The sequence below is a fragment of the Astyanax mexicanus genome, chromosome 7 (assembly GCF_023375975.1).
Source record: "Astyanax mexicanus isolate ESR-SI-001 chromosome 7, AstMex3_surface, whole genome shotgun sequence".
NCBI classification, from domain to species: Eukaryota; Metazoa; Chordata; class Actinopteri; order Characiformes; family Acestrorhamphidae; genus Astyanax; species Astyanax mexicanus.
This window is the reverse complement of record NC_064414.1, coordinates 50,792,915-50,816,968: the sequence shown is the minus strand read 5'-3', so window position 1 is coordinate 50,816,968 and position 24,054 is coordinate 50,792,915. Positions and strand designations below refer to the sequence as shown.

At 37.7% G+C, this 24,054-nt stretch overlaps 1 protein-coding gene across 1 annotated transcript in view; it reads left to right on the top strand.

Moving 5' to 3' along the window:
* Nucleotides 1-1,042: 1,042 nt before the first annotated feature.
* Nucleotides 1,043-24,054, top strand: part of nr3c2 (nuclear receptor subfamily 3, group C, member 2) — a 194,108-nt gene continuing 171,096 nt past the window's right edge. Inside the window, exons 1-2 of the mRNA XM_049481378.1 lie at nt 1,043-1,542; nt 5,400-7,221. Of these exons, the coding sequence (XP_049337335.1) occupies nt 5,420-7,221 (1,802 nt within the window). The 5' untranslated portion in view covers nt 1,043-1,542; nt 5,400-5,419. The remainder of the gene's footprint in view (nt 1,543-5,399; nt 7,222-24,054) is intronic.

Below are 24,054 nucleotides of genomic sequence, written 5' to 3'. Positions count from 1 at the left end.
TCAGTGAGTCGGTTGAATCAGCTGAATCGAATCTCCGGTCATCAATCGCTGCTATCACTGTGTTTTGTTAGCGGAGTAAAGTTAGTTTGATATTCGATATTCAGCGGAGATTCGCCTTTCGGCCGTTCTCTTGCTCACAGGCAATGTCCTAAACTCTCCCAAATTACATTTTCCAAACCACAGAAGAACAGAGAACAAACTACAAATGTCAGATTTTCTGAAAACACCCAACCTTTCTGTTTCTCCGAGAATATTTACTGAAATATTCTATATTTCATATTAGTACAGTACAGTAGCAATTTTTATTATTAAAAAATTAATATAAAATCAACCGAGTCATATTTTTCAAAACTAAAAGTTGTAGTATGTTTATCAGGTGTGTCTCTAAAGACTACAAGTGATTTTATTTCTATATTTCATATTAGTACAGTACAGTAGCAATTTTTATTATTAAAAAAATAATATAAAATCAACCGAGACATATTTTTCAAAAATAAAAGTTGTAGTTATTTTTCAGGTGTGTCTCTAAAGACTACGTATGATTTTTTTTATCTATATTTCATATGGGCGTGTTACAGTAGAAATGCATTAAACGGCGCTGTGAATGTTTACGTTTTTAATCAGGGTCCGTACTTTGCAGACGGTCCCTTAACAGCTTCAGCGCCCGCTGCAGCGATTCCTGCCATTTTCAGTTAATATTCTCGGAGAAACAGAAAGGTTGGGTGTTTTCAGAAAATCTGACGTTTGTAGTTTGTTCTCTGTTCTTCTGTGGTTTGGAAAATGTAATTTGGGAGAGTTTAGGACATTGCCTGTGAGCAAGAGAACGGCCGAAAGGCGAATCTCCGCTGAATATCGAATATCAAACTAACTTTACTCCGCTTGTTTTGTTTTGCTTCACCTGTCGGTGAGTTACCTCGTAACCCCGCTCCGGCTCGTGCACGCGCAATCTACCTCATACCCCCCCCTCCCCCTCTATAGAGCTCGGTGCAGTGGGCGGGGCCTATGACGTAGCGCGCGGGGGGGGGGTGTATTATTTTGTAGAGCAGCCTGCAGTCGCCAGACTCCCAACATACATACACACACACACACACACACACACGGAGACACGCGCTGTGTATATACACACATACACACACACGCGCACGCACGGATACTCTGCGCGCGCAGAGCGAGAGAGAGCGAGCGAGACAGACACCTATGCGCGCGCACAGGTAAAGAGGACGCAAGTGCGTTTGTTGTTTTTTCTGAAGCCGCGCGCACGAGGAAACTCGCGGACGGGATTTTCTCTGTTTTTCTGGGGTTTTTGGTGTTTTTTCTTTTTTTTCTATTCTTCTTCTTCCTCCTCCTCTCAGCGCGTGATGTGCGCAGCACCGAGCTCAAAGTAGTGGACGAGCAGAGAGAGAGAGAGAGAGAGGAGTACAAACAGAAGAAAAAGGAGAGGAAAACTACTTTCCCTCATTTGGATTAATCGAATAATCGAACGGAGCAACGCGGGGGACGGCGGGGACACACCTGACACAACACCTGGATGACTTAATCAAGGTAAACTCCGCTCGCGCCGCTACCGCTTCTGTTGTCATGCAAATTGTTGCAAAGTCTACTGGATAAACAATACGATTTGTTGGAGCACTTTTCATTTCACTTTACTTCAAAGTAGTAAAGTAGTGATAAAAACAGCACTGCAAGAAGAAGAACTGCAACTAAGCACTGTTTTAGTAGCTGACTACTTAAATGTCTGTCGATTATTTTTATTATGAGCCTCGATTACTCGATTAGTCCCTGTATTTCATTGGTGAGGCTCCTGTTCAAGTGACAGCTAAACTCTTAGGACCCTATAGTGCTATAGTGTGATAGTGTACATGTTTTATTGATCTTAGCAAAACAAACAAACAAAAAAAACATAATTCTAATCTAAAGAAATGCTGTATTTTATATAAACCCAATATATGATACACAAGCTGCAGTATTAATATCATGGCATTCTGAAATATAATAATATTGTGCATCCCTACCATAGGTCAGTTTTATGGGATATTTTAATCATTGTTTATCATACCTCTATTTGTGTTTGTAAGAATTTTAACATGTTTCTGATTTAATATATATATATATATATATATATATATATATATATATATATATATAGATAGAGAGAGAGAGAGAGAGAGAGAGAGAGAATTACTACTATGTCCCATTTACAAAATATTATCTATAACTTTTATAATTGTTGATTATAAAAAATTTGAAGACACAACAGATTACATTGCACTGCATTTTTTTTCACTTAGTATCAGAACATCCTTGAAGCGAAGATGGAGAAAGTCGAAAAAATAATCCTGTACAACTACAATGCTTAGTTGATATAATCTAAAAATCATAAAAAAATAATTGTGGATTGACTCCAAATTCAATGTTGACTAGTCGTTAATTTGAAACTGTAATGTAATGTACTAAAGACAGGGCAAAAAAAGTGCCTACTGGGCATTTAAAGGGCATTTAAATCCCATATTGTGCTGTTTTTAACATTTTGGTGCAAAGATAGAAAAAGCTATAGGATCAGGAGCTGTACCAACAGAAGGCAGAGATTAGAGGACATGGCAGAAATAATCGCTGACTAATCGATTAATCAGAAAAAATAACCGTTAGACTAGTCAACTATCAAAACAATCAATAGTTGTATCATATCGGTTAGGGGTGAGCAAACGCGATGTGCCGCGCGACAGTCTAGTAGCGCTGGAGCTGTTTGTAGCGCTCGCGCCACAAATCGCGCTGCTCCCAACAGTGCTGTTATAGTGTTATTATTTATTACTTTGTTGAAGTGTGCTCCAACAAATCCTGAGCGCATGCACGCACGCACACATACATGCATGCATTCATGCAAGCAACATCCCACTGCTTTGCTCGTGCATAGTCAGCCCTGCTCTAAACTGTGTCCGAGCAACTCCGAGTTGCATGAGTGAGTGCACGAGCCTTGAAGGTTGGTCAGTGTCAGTGCACTGCGCGAGCTGCTCCCGCTGCGTTTTTCCGTCCCGTGCCTGTTTGACAGTGAAAACCGCTAGTCAGCGCGTGCATGCACGCTAAGGACACCTACGGTAATGCATAACGCATTGTACTCGTCGCTCGCGGCGCGATGGCATGAGTGTCGCGAGCTTGTGTCGAAGCCAGATCGCGATATAAGCAACTGCGTCACTGTCATCATCACCATGCAAGCAGAAAAAGTGGGCTGTTGGAGGGGTTGGGGTGGGGACGAGAAAGGGGGGGGATGCTTGACTTTGGGCAGCGCGCGCGAGGCTGTGCTGTGCTGGGGAAAGTTTTGCATGTGCACGGCATCACGACATTAAGCCCATTGTTGTTGTTATGTTGTTTTGGAAAAGAGATGAGAGATGAGCAGTGGCGTGTCCATCCACGAGCCCTCATAAACAGTAGTGCATAAACTTCTGGGCGACAGTGGGTCTGCTTGTGTACAGTGCACGAGGAAAAAAAATATGTGCACCACCAACTAGTAGGCTACGTCATGTTTTTTTTTAAAAGTCGTAGCCTGCTGTCCCGTGCACATTGCTGTAGCTTGTAACAAGCCTGTTAAAATCCATTGCATTTTAAATAAATTGCAATGCAATGAATTAATGCATTAAGTTATATGCAAGCATGCGTGCATGCATATGACATCAAGCTATTCAAACATGTCCATTCTGTCATCTTAAATTACATTACATTACATTTGGCATTTTTTTAAATTGATTATTATGATTTCTGTGTAGTCTGAAGTCTTATAAATATAATAATTATTTTAAAAACGGTATATTAAGTATTTTAAAGGTTTTGAAGGCCAAAAGGTTTTAAAGTCATAGCCTACTGTAGCCCATGCACATTTGTCCTGTATTCTCGCTTTAAAACAGCAGTCTGTAAGATTGTACTTTTTTTAGTTTTACATAACATTGAAACATGACATTGCAATTTAGTTTTAGTTTTTGTTTTTGCAGGGGGTGGTTGCAAATATGTGAGATTAACCATTTTCATTAATTTCATATAATATGTTGATTACAGTTAATTAGGCAAACAGAAGAAGTTTATTTGAAACGGGTCAATTTGACCCGTAACATAACAGAAAATTAATACATTTGTTTTAAAACAGTGGTCTGATAGTTTGCATGTCTATTCAACAGCTTTTGCTGGTTACTTAAGCCACCTTGCTAACCTTGCTAATGGCACTGACACAAGAGCTACTGCGAACATAGAAATATCATAACAGCAAAGTCTTTGTATTCTTAAAAAAGTCTTGCTTATTTCTAATTTATGCATCAATATACTAAAGAAACACAGAAACTATAACAAAATAAAGCTGGCAAAGTAAAAGAGAGTGCAACAGAATCCTCACTAAATTCACCAGATTTATCTGCTCTGAAAAAAGACTGCACCACAATGCACGTTTTAAAAGTATTTGTTTTTCGCAAGCCTGCTCCTGTTACACACATTTTTACCAGAGATCTCTCAAAATCCACCAAAACTTACGGACTGTCTTTTTAAAGATACATTTCACTCAGAGCAAGACGAGCGCTGATCCAGCCCCTCCTCTAAAAGTCCAGAACGGCTTGTGCTCTTTTCCTCCAGCTCCTGCTGCTCTGAAACAGTCAACAAGAGTTGCACACCAGCCTGTGCACATGCACACTGCTCAAAGTTCTGCTCCGGCTGTCAAAACTAAGTTTGTGTTTAAAAGTGTGTATCTTGGTTGCAAGCTGCAATTGCAATTCCTTAGTGTACTTTGAATACTATGCATTTTATTATGCAATGTGTTGTGATTTAACAGAACTATGTACCATGTTACTATAGAAATATGCTGTAGTTAAGTTGTAGTGATATAATGACCATGTGACTGGTTTTATTTAACTTATTGCAATTGAAAAAAACTAAAATAAAAAAGCGTAGATGAACATGCAATGTTTAACATCTGTTAAAAAAGACAAATTCTACAACAACTTCTGTTTTTGTTTTACAATGATATGGAAAACCTTTGGTAGCTCAGGTCAAAGGTCTTTTAGGTACAAATATAGGACACAGCTGTGATTTCTGTCAAATGGGTCACCAAGCAGGTGGAAACTGACCTTTTCCAAATGGCCTAGTGATTATCTTTTATATATTAAAAAAGTCTAGACCTCTCATGACAACCATTTTTCTTTGCACAATATATTGTCCCAGAAATAATTCTAAAAATGATGTCATTATCATTTTAATAAGATTTTTACCAATAGATAACACAGTACTGTAGGTTTTCTAAACTTTTGACCTTAGGTCACACTGTAATATATATTATATAAATCAGCTTTGTTTGTGATAAATCTACATCGAAAATTGTTCTCACTCAAAAGTAATCACGCCTTCTTCTCATTTCTGTCACCAACCAGGTTTATCAAATGATCCAGGCATGGAGACCAAAAGATACCAAAGTTTCTACGAAGGCACCGACACCGAGAACAGATGGAGCCAGGTGCCAGGATCTATGGAGTACTGCTGCCCAGCAGAGGAGGAGGGTGGCTTGATGAACAGTGATGTCTTGATGGACATTGTGAACGTAAGCAGTGCGTCCAACCCCCCAGCACCAGTGCCCACGTGCAAGGACAGTGTTGCAACAAAGAAGTCAGAGGCACCGATACTTCGGATCGGTCCGAACCAGCCTCTCAGCTTTCCTTCATTTAACAACAACAACAACTCCCTCCACCATCGCAAGCCAGAAGGCGACTCTAAAGAGCTCTCCAAAACTGTGGCTGAGTCCATGGGCATCTACATGAATGCTGCCCGGGAAGCAGAGTTTGCTTACGGCCAGCAGGGTCCACCCGCCGGGTGCCAGGGCAGCCCTGGCAAACTGTACCCCATGTGTGGCCGAGGGATTGAGGACAAACAGTCCGGAACTGTTGGGAGCCCCAATATGAAAGCTCCACCAACACCATTCCCAACCATGCCTCAACTTCCCAACGGAAACCTTGGGGAGTGTGTTGTAGGCACAGCGTCAACACCTTCTGCCCTGGTCTCGGCTCTGTCCAGCCCTATCGAAAACTCCAGCACCATCTCCAGCCCTACTGGAAACAACATGGTGACTTCCACCACCAGTCCCACCTACTTTGGCGCCAGCTGCCCTTCTATCGGCAGCCCATCAAGCTTGGGGCCAGTTGGTTCAAGCCTAGCTCCAGGCCACCGTCCGAGCTCCAGCACCTGCAGCCCGGTGCAGTCCAGCACAGTTGGGTCTCCACCACTGGCGAGTCCCTTAAACGTGATGAAGTCGCCCATCTCGAGCCCGCAGAGCATGGGAAGCGTGAGGACGCCACCATCCTGCAGCACCAACATAAGATCGTCCGTGTCCAGCCCTACGGGAAGCGGGGGCAAAGTAAGGCCATCCATTTCTAGTCCGCCCACCGTGGGTTCCATGACCATGTCCAGTCCCAGGAACCCTTCTAGGAGCTTCTCCGTCTCAAGCCCTCCCAGCGGTCTGGGTTTGGTGCAAAACGACATCCACAGCCCGGAGGTTCGAGAGCCAGACTTTAAAGGGTTTGAGTTCCCCAAAGTGGAGAGCATTGATGGGGAGATCTTTAACGTAGGTCTGGACTCAATGGGGATGGTCAAGTACATCAAGAACGAGCCGGACACTGATTACAAGAGCATGTGTTTGGGCAGCAGTAAGGCTAACTTGTCCCATTCGCCGTTTGTGGCTCAGATTAAAACTGAACCCAATCAGGACATGACTTGCGGAAGTGCGCACTATGGCGAAACGCAGCACTCCATGGGGCTCTTCCCGGGATCAGAGACCACATACTTGTCCTTGCGGGATAATTTTGATGAATACAGCCTCTCGGGGATCCTGGGACCTCCCGCTTCTTCTCTTAATGGCAACTACGAGCCTGGCATGTTTCCTAACAATGACCTGCCCAAGGGGATTAAACAGGAGACCAATGATGGCAGCTATTACCAAGAGAATAATAACGTGCCCGCTTCGGCTATTGTCGGCGTTAATTCAGGTGGACATTCATTTCATTACCAGATTGGAGCGCAAGGAACAATGTCGTTTTCACGGCACGACGTGCGGGACCAGACGAACCCCTTGTTGAATCTAATCTCTCCGGTTACGGCGCTAATGGAGACGTGGAAAACACGCCCAGGCCTGTCGCAGTGCCCCCTGTCCGCACGAGCAGACGGCTACACGGGCCCTGGCGGCTTTTCAGACAACATGGCAAGGTAAGGGGCGGCGGCAGGAAGTGCTGGGTGCTTTTTTCTCTTCTTTTCTTTTTGTCTTTTTTCTTTTTTTAGTTATTTTCTCTTATATTCCTTTCTTGCAAAAAAAAGAAAAGTGAAACTGAAAAGTGAAAAAAAGTGAGGGCATACAGAGCATTACAGCATTACATTACATTCACAAGCTGCCTGCAAATAATCGTGCACTTCAGGTAATTTTCTAACGCTTTTGTTCGCCAAAAGAAGTTGCTAATACTTCACGGCTTTCGGGTTATAGTACATTCTGTATTATTTCACCGTGCTGTTAATTGGAAAAAAGAGCCTACTTTAAAAAACGGTATGTCACATTTATTCTGGCACTCCAGGCATTTCATAAGCTTTTTGTGATTGCAGCTATGGCATTTTATGACTTTTTTTTTGCTCAAATATTTGCAGATTGATTAAATAACTGATGAATAAAAAAAAATGAAAGGTTGTTGCTGTGAGAGATACGTAGGCAATAGGCATTAAAATGATTTGCAAGCATGCATGCTTTGGCTTTGGCTAAGGAAGCAGATTAAATTTTTGATTTTTAGTTTCGTAGTTAGTTTAAGTCCTTAAATAAGAGCAGATTTTGACATCGAAATGATGCTTTTCATATTTGATTTTCAGGCTTTGGTACAGAAATTGGGTCACAAATTGCAAATTGCATGACTACAGTTGCATCATTTACTGTATATAGTTCTGTAAAAAGGAAGTAACGTAGAAACGCTTTGTCTTTGTATAAATGTGTTTTTTATGGGTTTATGGATTCCTGCTGTTGTGTTATACAGCTGTACCATAAATAATTAACGCTAGCTGACACATTGTTTTTTTTTCTTTTCTTTTTTTTTTTTTTACACAGCCACTGTGATAAACAGTAAGGGCGGAGTGCCCAAATAAAAACAAACAGTAGTTGGACGAGAGTGGGAAAGTGTGTGTGTGTGTGTGTGTGTGAGTGTGTGTGGGCACATATACTGTACTATTCAAACTGAGATCTTTGAGTTGAACCAACTTATATATATATATATAATAACTAACTAAGTTTAGTCTTTAGTCATTGGCAGCTTCTTTTCCATTGGCTTCTGTCACAATCTATTTGCATACTGGGTGTGTCCAACAGTTTCTGACTAACACTCACCATCAGTGTGTAGTGATTCCTCCTGGGCTACCTTACAAATAAATCAACTTCCCCTTTAGTTTTAATAACTTGATGTTTTAATTTATGCTAACTCAAGTTTTTATTCTCTTTATAACTTAAAAAATTGAGCAAACCGGCTGCCTTAAAAAAGTTAAATAAACTCAACTTATCTGGTCTTACAGTATAACAAAAATAAAAAAGTTAAACTAAAGTCAACTTCCCCTTTAGTTGTAATAACTTGATGATTTAATTTGTGCTAACTCAAGTTTTCATTACCCATTACTTAAAAAATTGAGCAAAGCACCTGCCTTAAAAAAGTTAAATGAACTCGACTTATCTGGTCTTTTATTAAAACAAAATTAAAAAAGTTAAATGCTTAAAAACTTAAGTAAACTCAACTTATCCGGTCTTACAGTATAAGAAAAAAAAAAAAAATCAGCTTCCCCTTTAGTTGTAATAATTTGATGTTCTAAGTTATGCTAACTTGAGTTTTCATTATCCATTACTTAACTTTTTAAAGGCAACTAAGTTCCTCCAATTTTTTAAGTAAATTCATCTTATCCAGGCTTAAATAGAGGACACACACTCTTTTTTTTTTTACTTTGTCCCAGCTGTTTACTCAGCCCCGCAGTGGTCAACGGTTACAAAATGCTGCACTAAAAATCCAGGAAAATAAAAGCAAGCGAGCCGTCCATAAAGTCGCCTGCATCTGGGGCACGGCTGGGATATTATGTGAAGCGGTTATGTAATCTCGGAGCAGAGCAGCACTTTGTTTACACTGAATCAAGAGATAAGGTACAGTACGTGGGTTAGCGGCCCGGCCCGCACTATTCTGGGCAGACGACCGACCCGATACAATATCTGCTGATTACTGCAGTCGTAAATTTATGGCCCACAGATAGCGAGTTTCCTGGTTGCATAATTTTTTATGAGCTCGCACCCAGCAGGAAGTCCTAGACAATGCTATAAAGTGGCCAGCTCCGGGCCCTGGAGGGCCGTGGGATGGTTTACACTCTAATATACTGGATTCAGCTCAGTGGATACTCATGAGTTTGGGTTAGGAATGAGGCGAGTACAAAAAAAAAAACACTCCTTTAATTATTAGTCGGCACTTTTATTATTATTATTATTATTATTATTATTATTATTATTATTATTATTATTATTATTATGTGTGTGTGTGTGAATTACTGTACATGGAAGTGGCACTTGGGATGTGCCATATCGTATTATATGCAATAATATCACCTTGATTTTTTTTGAATATTATAAATGATATTATACCCTGAAATATGGTGCCATATCACCCACCCCTAATTATCACACTAAGGTACTTCTTTTGTGGCTGTTTTTATCAAAATAATTAGAAAAATTCACACTTTTCTCATTTCCCATAATAAATCTACTAGAGACAGTATCATTTATTTAATATTTATTTTTTTATTTTACTTTAATCCTGGATATATGGAGATATATGGAGTGCATTCTGCTAAAATTAATAAAATTCTTGCATTTTTTAATATCTCACTTACTGGTGTGCCATATCCTATCATTCGCAATAATATCGCCAATTTTTTGAATATTATGAATAATATTATATCCTGAAATATGGTGTGATATCACCCACCCCTAATTATCACATTATACTACTACTTTTTACTGTTTTTAACAACAAAAAAAGATACAATGATAAAATTATACAATTATATATCTACTAGACACTAGATTATATCTGTCCAGTATAATTTATTTTACTTTAATCCTGGTTATGTGGAGATATTTGGAGTGCATTATTATTAGTATCGTGACATTCTGGATCATCATTGACTTCTGTTACAAATCTGATAAAATTCTTGCATTTTTTAAATAAATCAGTTAGGGGTGTGCCATATCATATCATAGGCAATAATAAAATTTTATAATGATTTTGGACCAATTTTTTTTTACTCATTGTTTTGTCATATCGCCAAGAGTATTTTTATCGCGAAAATATGATGAAATATCGTGATAATCCAGCCGTATTGCCCACCCCTAGTTGACACATATATTTGCCCTACACCATATCTCTCCTTAATAATGGATAGAGTGCATTGTGATTACCTGGTTATCAGCGACTGAAAACGGAACATTTTAGCTTAAAACAGACTTTATTAGTAGCACATTTTTTAGTATTAGGTGATTTGTGACTGTCAATCAATAAATCAATCAAGCTTTATTTTTACTCAGCAATACATTGAGGGAGTGACCCTCATTGACAATGTTTAAAAAGGTTTGAAAACATTTAATAAGAAATCAGAAATAATAAGAATATATATATATATATATATATATATATATATATATATATATATATATATATATATATATATATATAATAGGAAGATCTTAAAAAATGACCATAAACAAATTAAAACACATTAAAAGTAAAGAATTTATTACATATAAAATGACGAAAAAGATAATAATAGTTAGGAAAAATAAATTGATAAGAAATTGTGAAATTACTAGATTAATTATTTGCTATGCATGATTGGCATAGCCTTGGGGAAATAAAAAATAAATATTTTTACTCAAAATGTGATTCCTGTCATGTGACTGCCTGAACTAATATTCTGCCCATATTTGTGATATATATATATATATATATATATATATATATATATATATATATATATATATATATATATATATATATATATTAAGAGAGCACTTAAATATTCATAAAGTAGTTTTATTGCTTAGTCAGAGGGTCATCTTCTAACTCTATCACAGTAAATGCAACATTTCTATTGGCTAAACATGTCTAATGCTCTTGGTTGCATTGTAACATGATTGAAGAGATCTGTATTGTTAAACACTGTGGTAAAAGCTGGAAGCGGCGGTTCTGTTTCAGCTCTACAGCTCTGGCCGCGAGGCTCGGCGAGGAGTAAGACCGAACATGTGATGGCTGTAGCGTCTGCTGGAATGTGCATCTCTTTGATGCTATTCTGGAAGAGGTGCAATTGCTACGAGACTAGCCCACTAGCTCTCATGTGCTCCAAAACAGTTAGCCAGGCACTCATTCAAAATAGCATTAGCAAGTCATGCATGTCCGCTAAAGCCGGCTAATGATACCAGTAGCAGAAAAAAGCTTCTAAAGTGTGTCTGCTCACCAAAAGCCCTTCTGAAAGCACTACACCACTGCTTCTGAAAGTGGTCCTTGTGGCTCTCCAGACCGTCCACACTTGTGGACTGTTTGGGATGGCTCTGTGGACCAGTCTGAGAACCATGGATGATGGAATGTTACCTACTTTAGCAAAAAAACTTCAGTTTCTGAATCAGTTTTTCTGATTTTGCTATTTATAGGTTTATGTTTGAGTAAAATGAACATTGTTGTTTTATTCTATAAACTACGGACAACATTTCTCCCAAATTCCAACTAAAAATATTATCATTTAGAGCATTTATTTGCAGAAAATGAGAAAAAAGATGCAGAGCTTTCAGACCTCAAATAATGCAAAGAAAAAGTTCATATTCCTAAAGTTTTAAGAGTTCAGAAATCAATATTTGGTGGAATAACCCTTCTGGTTTTTAATCACAGTTTTTTCATGCATCTTGGCATCATGTTCTCCTCCACCAGTCTTACACACTGCTTTTGGATAACTTCTGCTACTCACTCCTGGTGCAACATTCAAGCAGTTCAGTTTGGTTTGATGGCTTGTGATCATCCATCTTCCTCTTGATTATATTCCAGAGGTTTTCAATTTGGTAAAATCAAAGAAACTCATAATTTTTAAGTGCTCTCTTATTTTTTCCAGAGCTGTTCAGAAATATATTAAAAGGTCTATGCAAATAATGATGTGACAAATAAACAATGTGCAAATGTTGATTAGGTGATAATGAATTACTGTATAGTAGGAGAATCACGTTTTATGTTGAGGGAGTTGAAGTTGAAGGTTGTTGGTGTTGGTTACCCTATATCTAAAGTAGTGCTGGGTGGTATGACAAAAAATGTGTATCACAGTATTTTTCTAGATTATGACAGTTTCATGGTATATGACGATATTTTAACGATTATTATTTATAGTTTTTTAAATGACTTTAATATTGGCTTTAATATAGATTTGTTACTGCACTGTTATGAGTACATAAAATATAAAATACTTAGGCTTTAAATACTATTGGGTTTAGTTTGTCCCAAAAATTACACAATATATGAAGAAACCAGACTTTATTTTCAGAAAAACAGCTGAAAAATGTAAACAACAGACCTTAAAAAGAGCATTAAAGTGTTAAAATCAGCCACAATTCCCCTCTTTCTCTAGTTAAGAAATAAATTCAGATCAGTGTGCATTAATATTACCCTTTAAGCTACATTATCAATATAATTAAAAGGACTAAGGACTAATAGTTACTGCTCTTTAGGTTTGTTTGTTCCTCATACCCAGTGTTTTATTGAGTTTTATCACTTGTGCTGAATAAATGATTCAGTACTCAGGTCTGGGGGACTAGAAGACCTTTTCTCTGACCTTTGGATTGATTGCAGTAACTAACTGAGCACATTATATAATACTACTTATTCTGTACTGTGGCTGTAATCTATATCAGTGGTCCAATGCTGGACCAGATGCTTTAACCCTTGTGTGGTGTTCATATTTTTGTTACTCGTTTACTTTGTTACTTGTATTTAATTCAGCAAAATTAAGCAATTTTACATTAAAATGCTTTACACATGCTTGCTTCACCTAAATTGCAAGCAATATAAACAGCTTACATGGTTAATATTTGCTCTTTACCTTTCTTATGTTACATTTCTTTTAAAAAGTGCTACTCTTTTTTTTATTAGTTTTTTAATAAAATGTAAAAGAAAATGAATTAAACTCAAGATATGAGTAGAAAATTTGTTTAGTTTCAAATTTACAAATGAAGCAATGTTTATTAGCCCTTGGCCAAACATACTGTATGTAATATAAATGTGTGTGTGTGTGTGTGGGGGGGGGGTATATGTTTTTCACAAAAAATGAGCCAATGCCAATGAGTTTGAGTTAGAAAAAATATTTTTTTTGTATCATTTGATGAAAAATGAAAACGGATACCACAGACCCGAACACCAAACAAGGGTTAAAACAAAGTAAGAAAACATGGCCGTCCCCTTCTCACTTTTCCACTGTTTCTGTAACTGTATCTGTAACAGGTCTTTGGTTTGTGGATTACGACATGGACGTGGGTAATTTACATTTGCTGTGTCTGTAAATGTGCTAGTGCTATTTAAATGCTGAAACCTGCGGACAGACAGACAGACAGCGTCTGCATGTACGGTTATGGGGAGTGGAGTTATGGAAATGAAGGCTTCCCAGCCAAACCCTGGGCCTGGGCTGGATTACCTTATTTGACCTTTTTCCTGCTAAACAAATCTGGTCTTGTTTGAATGGAACTTGTAGAGGAAGGAGGGGGAATATTTTGCTGACTCACGATTAAAAGAAATCTATTTGACTCTGAGCTCAGGAGGCTACTGTAAGAGTAATTAGCCCTTGAGTGTAGGGCATAATGAATTCAATTGTTCTTTGGGTTATGGTTGCGTGACTTTGCTGAGTTTAAGTCGATGGACTCCTGAGTCCTCCTGAGTGAAATATGAGTGACTGATGGTGGTGAAAGGGCTTGGCCTGAATTTTACCAGAAATCTACCTGAGATATTCATTTTATCGTTTTTTTATTCATTTTAAAATGTAGTGTAGCTGTGGTCTCTAGTATGAATGAATGTCATGTGAGCTGGTATTTGTGGTGATCCGGTATAACGCTGCTTTAGTCCGGTGAAGGAGTGGACTGGGAGAAACGTTAGGATTTCGGCTCTTGGTCATGAATATTCATGCATGCAAATATATTGCATCTTATTGGCTAACAGCACTGCGAGGCAAGGAGATGGACAGCAGTTTGAAACGCTTTAAAATAAAGTCAGCATGATAACTTTCCAATGTCATATGTTACCATATAACATGTGTAATGCCCTGCTAAGTGCAGTTCAGGCACACCAAATCCACTGGAGATCCTATGTAAACATATAGTTACACACAGAGGTGAGTAGTCCAGGTCCAGAAAGTAAAAACCCATCCGGGGTTTTGTTGGCTGAGCCGCAGAAAAAACGCCTAGGCAGTTGGAAAACCCAAAACCCTGGGATGGAGTTTTACCTTTGACTAGTGTAAACAGAACTGTTTTAAAATTACATCTACAAATTACATCCTATCTACGTTGTACTTTGCAGGTGGTGTTCCATAGACAAATTCTAACCATTTGTTCCTTAGCTCTGAAAATACACATGCAAACATGCAAAAATGGATTTAGTAACAAATGTGATTTGACGCATACATAGAAAACATCACTCTTGATTAAACAAAAGAACAAAGAAGTCAGATGCCTATTAAGTTATCAAGTCCCTAAAAGTCATTAGGCCAACAATTAGTTTTTAGTTCAGAAACTAGAAACTGATTGCTGTCTTACTTCCTGGGTTGATGTGATGTAATTATTTGTGGAACATCTGCTTTTCAGGCCTATCTCTTAATTGTCTACTAAATATCTTATATAAATAAAGATAAGTATTAATGATAAGTATCGGGTCGGGCTCGGGCCGGGTCGGGTCGGGCTGGATGTTTTGGGCCTGATCTAAGCTCTAGTTTGGATCTAAGCTGAAGGCCCGTGGTAGCCGGAGCTCAGCGGCGTCAGTATGTAGCTACTTTTATCACGCAATCTGTTGCAATCAGACTCAGGGCAGGTCCTGGAGCGGCGGTGGCGCTGATTCAGCAGTTCCTGAGGGGCAGTTTAAGGGGCAGCTAGCCCCCGGAGCGGATGCTGCCGCCCGGAGGGAGCATGATATGGCAGTTACCTTGAAGGCGACCCATACTGTGGGAGTCAGAGCGACGTATCAGAGCCGCGTCCTCGGCCTAATGAGATCCAGCTGAGCTCGGATGTCGCTCTGGATGACAGTCAGAGGTGGGGTGATATGTTGGCTTCGGCTCGCTCACAGCGTTGTGTCGTATGCCTAGAGACGGACACTCTCCTACACATTGGCACATTCAGATTCTCCCTTCTTTGTCTTATACAATGCTCATTGCTATCTTACACCCCTATTATACAGCCTTACAGCCTGCGTTATTTAAATAGCAACAGTTCTTTTGGATATATGCACTCCGATGTGTGGGGTAGTCTCTAAAAGAAGTGTTTTCAGGTAGCTACATTTATTCCATATTGCTATCTTGGCAATGGAAAATATGCAGCAGTGCACAAACCCAACTTCTACATCAATAGTATACAGAATACACAATATTAATATCACATTGTGAACAAGCAGGACAGTTTTCTCTGCTGAAAAACAATAAAGCGCTGTGCTGTTAAAATAGCAATTCACCAAAGTCAGAGCACACTTGTCTCTTAAAGGGAATGGCAAATGAGACGCTGATTGGTTTATTTCATATTCTAAACACATATTCGTCACTCAAAACACACCCATGATTTATTAAGAGCATTACTACATGCATTTTGCGCATTTTAAGCTGCACAAGGCGTTACTTTTCCTGCCGTTATGATAGCAATGACACACTGACACACTAAATCAAGCTGCATCTCCTGGCATTTCTATCTTTAATTCTTTGTTCTTTTTCTTTATTTTTTTTTTTACCTTTGATTAATCCATTTGCCCCTTTTCTTTATTCACCACATCTGTCTATTATATCAAATTCTTTTATTTATTATTTTGTTTATCTAAACCATTTTATAAGTCATTTTTATGTCTTTTTCTATTTAGTTTATTCTTGCTTTCTTGTTCACTCTCCTTCTCTTTTCTCTCACTCACTTTTAGCTACTCCTCTCTTTGTATCTGTCTACTTTATGCTTTTTGTCATTACTTTTTTTACCGCTCGTTTTTTGAACCTATCTCTCATTTGATCTCTCTCTCTCCCTATTTCTGTCACTTTTTTCTCACTTTTTTCTTTCATTTCTCTCTCACGCTTTCTTTTTGCCCCTCCTTTTCACATTGTATCACCTCTTTCACTTTGTCTCTCAATTTCTTGCCTCTCTTGTACTTTTACTCTTCTTTCTTTCAATCTTTCTACTTTTTCTTTCTCATTTTACCACATATTTGTATTCTTTCTCACATTTTTCTTTACTTTTTTTCGTACTCCCACTTTTAGATTTGCCAGTCTTTGTCTCTCTCTTTCCACCACTCATGTTTGCATCTTTTTTCTGTTCCTTATTTCTACACACTTTTCGCCTTTTCTCTCTCACCCTTTCTCAATGTAATTTTACTCCACTCTTTCTCACTTTCAAGCATTTTCAATCACTTTCTATCTCTCTCTTTCGCTCTACCTTTTCCTCTCTCGCTTCCCCTCTCCCCTTTTTCTCACTTTTCTCTTCCCCTTACATTACTTTCTTCTTCTCACTTACCTTCTCATCTCTCTCTCTCTCAACCTTTCTTAATGTTAGTTTTACCCCACTCTTTCTCACTTTCAGTCATTTTTTTCTTTCTATCTCTCTCTTTCGCTCTAACTATTTCTCTCTTGTTCCCCTCTCTCCTTTCTCACTTTTTCTCACTCCATCCTGTCTTACATTACTTTCTTCTTCTCATTTACCTTCTCATCTCTCTCTCTCTCTCTCTCTCACCCTTTCTCAATGTTAGTTTTACCCCACTCTTTCTCACTTTCAATCATTTTTTTCTCCGTCTCTCTCTTTCGCTTGACCTTTTCCTCTCTCTCTTTCTCCCTTTCTCACTTTTTTCTCACTTCATCCTCTCTTACAGTACTTTCTTCTTCTCACTTACCTTCTCATCTCTCTCTCTATCTCTCTCTCTTTCTCTATCACTCTTTCTACTCTTTCTTTCTCATTTTATCACTACTGTATATCTTTTTTCTCCCTCTCTCTACCACTTACATTTGCATTTTTTCTCACATTTTTTCCTTCCTTTATCTCTTTCTCCCACTTTCACATTCGCCTCTCTTTCTCTCTCTTCCCTATTTCCACACAGTTTTTCTACTCTTCTCTCTCACCCTTTCTTAATGTTAGTTTTACCCCACTCCTCCTCTCTTTCAATCATTTTTTTCTCTCTGTCTCTCTTTCGCTCTACCTTTTCCTCTCTATTTTTCCCCTCTCCACTTTTTCCCTTTTTTCTCACTCTATCCTCTCTCAAAGTACTTTCTCCCTCTCACTTACCTTCTGATCTCTCTCTCTCTCTCTTTTTCTGTCTCTTTCTCTCTCTTTCCACCACTCATATTTGCATCTTTTCTCTCTTTCCCATTTCCACACACTTTATCCTCTTCTCTCTCACCCTTTCTCAATGTTAGTTTTACCCCACTCCTTCCCACTTTCAATCATTTTTTTTCTCTCTGTCTCTCTCTCTTTTGCTCTACCTTTTTTTCTCACTCCATCTCTATCACCTCTCATCTCTCTCTCTCTTTCCCCTCTCCCCTTTCTCACTGTTTTCTCTTTCCATCCTCTGTTACAGTACTTTCTCCTTTTCTCTCTCTCTCTCTCTCTCTCTCTCTCTCTCTCTCTCTATCCTCTTATTCTAACCCGTCTCTGCTGGTCCTCCTCCTACGCTCCGCACCGTTAGATGTATTACAGGAGTCTTTTGTTGCTCGCGGGTCTTTGATATCGACATTAAGCAGCACACATTACTGACTCAGCCACGCATTATGCAATCGCTCAGAAAAATAAACAGAGAGAGAAAGAGAGAGAGAGAGAGAGAGAGAGATATTGTGGTGGTGGGATGAGGACAGTCATTCATTTCATCTGTTCATTCAGTGTCCAAAACTAAGAGCAGCGTGTCTTTTTAGGCACAGTGCTGTAAATTGGCCTCAGCGCGATAGCAGTTGATTTTTGTGACAGACGTGTGAATGTGTAAAAGTGCAGATGTGTCAGACCCCTCATCTCATCTGATCTCATCTGATCTCATGTGAACACACTCGCTGCCTCAGACCTGATTTAGATTGGCAGTGCAGACACACGTTACAGCATGTCTGATACAGCACTGATTACACTAAAAAATGAGTCAGTTTATGCAGATATTTACTGCACTGTGCTGCACTGTGCTGTACAAGTTATACTGGGACATCAGTAATAATAATAATAATAATAATAATAATAATAATAATAATAATAATAATAATAATAATAAAGGATTCTCTTATCAGCAGGTCTCGCCGCTGGGTGGTGGTGATAGAGTAGCAAACTAAGTTAAGTAAAGCTAAGCTAAGTAAACAAAACTGTAATAAAAAAAACCTTTCTTTTAAAGTCAAATGAGCACTGGATGTTAATCGACACAGATTTCTACCATCAAAACAGTTCATTTGGGTGAGTAAATCTCTTCCGTTTATTTACAGTAAGCTTAGATTACTGAATTTCCCCAGCACTAAGGCTGGAGCATTAGCATTAGCGGCTAACTGCTAGTGGTTTTAAATAAGACACAGTCTGACTTCACATGTGTCGGAGGAGGCACCCTCCTTGTGTTGAGGCATCAACAGTGATGAGAGCTGAGTAACAGCTGTATGAGTGGGGCAATTGGCTTAGCTTAATTGAAGAGAAAAATGGTCAAAAATTAATTTTATAAAAAAAATAGCTCTTAAGTCTTGTTCATACAGTTTGTGGATTCTTGTTAGAGTGGAGGTTCTAGAGGGAATCTATTGCTTTTGTTAGTTTGCTGCTGTTTAGCCTAATTAATCCACAGGTCTCCAGCCAGCGCTGACCAGCGTAGTCTTCAGAAGGAACTAAATAAAAGGAGCTATTGCTTAATTATTAGTTATCAAGGGCCAAGATCAATTCTGTCTTAATCTTTGATTCAGGTTTTTCTCTTTGTCCTGGCTAGAGGTGTGCCATAACATATCATACCCAATAATATCTGCAACATTTAAACGATATCATACCCAGACGTTACATTACATATCACCCACCCCTAATTATCACATTAAGGTACAATTTTTTTTGCTGTTTTTTTTTTAGCAAAAGAACAATTCACACTGTTCTCATTTCCCATTATTTACAATATGTACTAGAGACAGATTATATCTGTCTAGTATTATTTATTTGACTTTAATCCTGGATATATGGAGATATTTGGAGTGTATTATTAGTATCATGACTTTCTTGATTATTGACTTCTGTTACAAATCTGATAAAATCTCAGTTAGGGGTGTGCCATATCATATAGTATGCAGTAACAAAACTTAATTTTCATTTTGTTGCAGTAGTATATTCTTATATATATATATACAGTACAGGCCAAAAGTTTGGATGCACCTTCTCTTTTTCAATGCGTTTTCTTTATTTTCATGACTATTTACATTGTAGATTCTCACTGAAGCATCAAAACTATGAATGAACACATGTGGAGTTTTATGTACTTAACAAAAAAGGTGAAATAACTAAAAACAAAAAATATATATATACTTTATATTCTAGTTCCTTCAAAATAGCCACCCTTTGCTCTGATTACTGCTTTGCACACTCTTGGCATCATTCTCTCAATGAGCTTCATTAAGAGGTGGCCACCTGAAATGAAAAGTTTTCCAACAGTCTTGAAGGAAGGAAGGAGTTCCCAGAGGTGTTTATCAGCACTTTTTGCCCCTTTGCCTTCTTCACTATGTGCTCCAGCTCACCACAAACCTCATGTTTTGTTAAGTATATAAAACTCCACATGTGTTCATTCATAGTTTTGTTGCCATCAGTGAGAATCTACAATGTATAAATAGTCACGAAAATAAAGAAAACGCATTGAAAAAGAGAAGGTGTGTCCAAACTTTAGGCCTGTACTGTATTTTTTTTTAATTCAGTGTTTTGTCATATCGCCAAGAATATCGTTAATCAAAAATACCATAAAGTATCGTGATATTATTTTATTAGGGCCATATCGTCCATCCCTAGTCCTGACACATAACACACAGTTATAACCTGCACTGAAACACAGGCGTATTACCGCTGTAAGAACGTCACAGTCAGCAAAGCCTGAGGTAAAGAAGCTCATGAACAGGTTTTACTACCTGCATCTGCTTCCTGTGTCCTGATTGTCTCTCGCTAAAGCGAGCGATCGATATATTCAGGATCCGCAGACGCTTCTGTCCTCATTTTCCCTCTGCTGGCTATGTTTGGTTCTTTGGTAAACAGGGGAATGGTTTTAATTAAAAGTGTCTGCTCATCGGAGGAGTCTGGGTGACTCAATGTGAAAGCTTTTCCTCAAAAGAGAGAGAGAGCGCGAGAAAGAGAGCGCGAGAGCATGAAACACACAGAGAGAGAAATAGAGAGAGAGGGAGAGAGAGAGAGAGAGAGGATCATTGGGATTTTTTATTTTTTTTCTGTGGTAATTTCTCTTGCTAAAAATGCAGCTTACACACCCCTTTGAATGCATTCCCTCATGTAACCTATTAAATTTGCATTGAACAAATGAGATTATTCCGGATTATTCCTTCTATCGTGCTCCGTGTGTTATTAGGGGCTGAAAATATGTATTCCGTCGAGGCGAATTCTCTCTTTCTTCAGTGTTTTTTTTTCTCCCAAACGCGCGATGGCTGTGCGGTTGTAAAAAGAAAGAAAATAAATAAATAAACGAATAAATAAGAAAAAGCACACTATTACAAATCGACCTACTTTTATGCCCAGGATTACCTTGTGAATTGCATTTTTCCGCTATTAAATCTTGTTCCAGTCTATTTAGGCCATGTTTAGCTGCTGGGTTTTATTGGGCATTGAGGACATTATGTGTGGGCTACAGTTCATTATGAGTGTACACTTAGCGAGCAGGCCAGCTGATACTGGAGCTGTGTGTGTGTATAAGCTACAGGACTGTGTGACTGTGTGTGTGTGTGTGTGTGTGTGTGTATGTGTGTGTGTGTGTGTGTGTGTAAAAACTGCTTTTTAAAGGGGCAGTCAGAAGCTTTGTGGAGGTTATAGATAGCCTATAGTATGCACGCTATGCTGTTTACATTGAGATGTGTATTTTTAAAGCAGCACATCTGTAGGACGTCTGAATGTGAGTCAGTGCAGTGTGAGTCGTCAGTGTTCTCCAGCTATGCCGTTATATACTGTGTGTTTATATACTAAATGTTTCCAGCTACAGCTACAGCTTCATAAATCTATTGATCAGCATACCACAGTTCCAACAGTGTATATATATATATATATATATATATATATATATACACTGTTGGAACTGTGGTATGCTGTACAATAGTACAGCAATAGTAGTATTAGACTGTATGTACAGTATATATATATACATATATATATATACATATATATATGTATATATATATACTGTACATACAGTCTAATACAGTCCTCATACATTACATAACTACAGTTAAAGTTAAATATCTGCAAGTCTGGGACAGGTTTATTTTAGTGTTTATTCCTTTAATTAGACACTAGAACAAGTTATTTGTAGTTTAAAATGAATTCTAATAAGTGTATTTGTTTCTTTGTGCCTTTTAAGCTTTAAAATATACAATATTTGTATCCTTAATTTTTTTAATAGTTTTATAATTTGTTATTTAGTGTCTTAACAGTTAAGCTCCAGCCATTTGTACTAAAGTTATAAAGACTTTTCAGTTTCAGTTGAAGGTTCTTCTTAAATAGCGCACAAAACAGAGCCGCGAATCAGAACAGATGTCATTTACATGGGTCAGTCTTAAAGGAGCAGTATATTTTTCATATATGCTTTCAGTGCTTATTTTTTCCCCTCAATAATTAGAGAGCACTTCAGTTTCTGAATCAGTTTCTCTGATTTTGATATTTATAGGTTTATGTTTGAGTAAAATGAACATTGTTGTTTTATTCTATAAACTACAGACAATATTTCTCCCAAATTCCAAATAAAAATATTGTTATTTAGAGCATTTATTTGCAGAAAATGAGAAATGGCTTAAATAACAGAAAAAACATGCAGAGCTTTCAGACCTCAAATAATGCAAAAAAAAAAAAAAAAACAAGTTCATATTCATAAAATTTTGAAAGTTTAGAAATCAATATTTGGTTTAATAACCCTGTATTTTAATCACTGTTTTTATGCATCTTGGCATCATGTTCTCCTCCACCAGTCTTACACACTGCTTTTGGATAACTTTATGCTGCTTTACTCCTGGTGCAAAAATTCAAGCAGTTCAGTTTGGATTGATGGCTTGTGCTTATCCATCTTCCTCTTAAGGTTTTCAATTTGGTAAAATCAACGAAACTCATCATTTTTAAGTGGTCTCTTATTTTTTACAGAGCTGTATATATAGTCAGCAATTTCTCTTCTGTTGTATTTCTGTTAATTTGTTTTTTTTTTTTAGTCTTGTAACTGATGAACTTATCCTGTGCAACAGATGTAGCTTTTGCTCTTCATTTCCTGGGGTGCTTCAGATGAGTACCAGTTTCATCATCACGTTTTTGATGGTGACTGCGCTTGAGGATATGTTTAAAGTTCTTGAAATGTTTCGTATTGACTGAGCTTCATTTCTTAAAATATTTTTTCTTTATTTAGTTGAGTAGTTCTTGCCATAATATGGATTAGAACATTACTCAAATAGAGCTATTCACTACTAAATAATTCAACATGTGTTTCTTCATAGTTTGGATGACTTAAGTCTTAATCTACAGTGCAGAACATTTAAAAATAATGAAAAAAAAAACTGAATCTGTCCAAACCTATTCAGTGAAAATTAATAAAAATTATTCAAATAATGTGATAGAAAACATGGTGGTAAAAATGAAACAGTGTTAGTTATATGACGTGTTAATGCACTGTTAAAGTATTATTAATTTGATAGCACTAATGTAAAACAGAGAAAGTCATGCCACAATTGTTGGGAGCAGGTTGTAATTCTGCAGGCCATCTAAGGTGATAATGACTGGCTAAATCATTAATTATTATTTTGTCAGGTACAAATTTAAATGTAGTAAATTGACGCTAAATGCTCCACATTTTCCACATTTTCACTTTTTATGGGTGTTTTAGGGATTTTTGAGGAACATTGGTTAAACACTGAAATTGTCGGTGTCAGATGGAGGTGTGGTGGTGTTATCTCTAAATAATAAATAATAATCAGGACCTTCTGCACTGAGTACTGATTAATTTCTGCTACAGTCACTTATCTGTTCTGTTCACATGGACAGTTTTAGCCAGACACCACCAGTCACGATCATTATAAACCACTGAGGATAATAGTAATAGTAGCCTGGTACACATACTGTATGACATCCCACATAATAAACAATAGTGGAGGGAATCACAGGGCATCTCAAGATACGATATTATCACAATTCGTTGCTCACATTAACGATGATATCACTATACTGTGATTCTGTGATACTTGATACAGTTTATCACAAGACAAAAGAAGTGGATAAAATACTTAATTAAAGTGGATTAAATACTAAATAATTGAATAGCAAGAATTATAGATTTATTGGTGTCAGTTTCACAGAATTTCACAACCAATATACTTTATTGCAGGTTTGCGCTATTCATTAAATTATAGCGCCTCCATGGGGATTAACGAGGCAGTAACTTTAGGAAGTTAAATTGTGGGTCGAGTCTGAGGGTCTTTAGAGAGCCTGTGTTTTAGTAACAGTAATGTGTTGCAAGACAATTTATTACATTGTAGCGAGATATTGAGTAAAAGATTTTAACAAAATATTGTGCCATTTTTTCACATTTCCTTTTCTTGATGAATTGAGTTGGTATACAG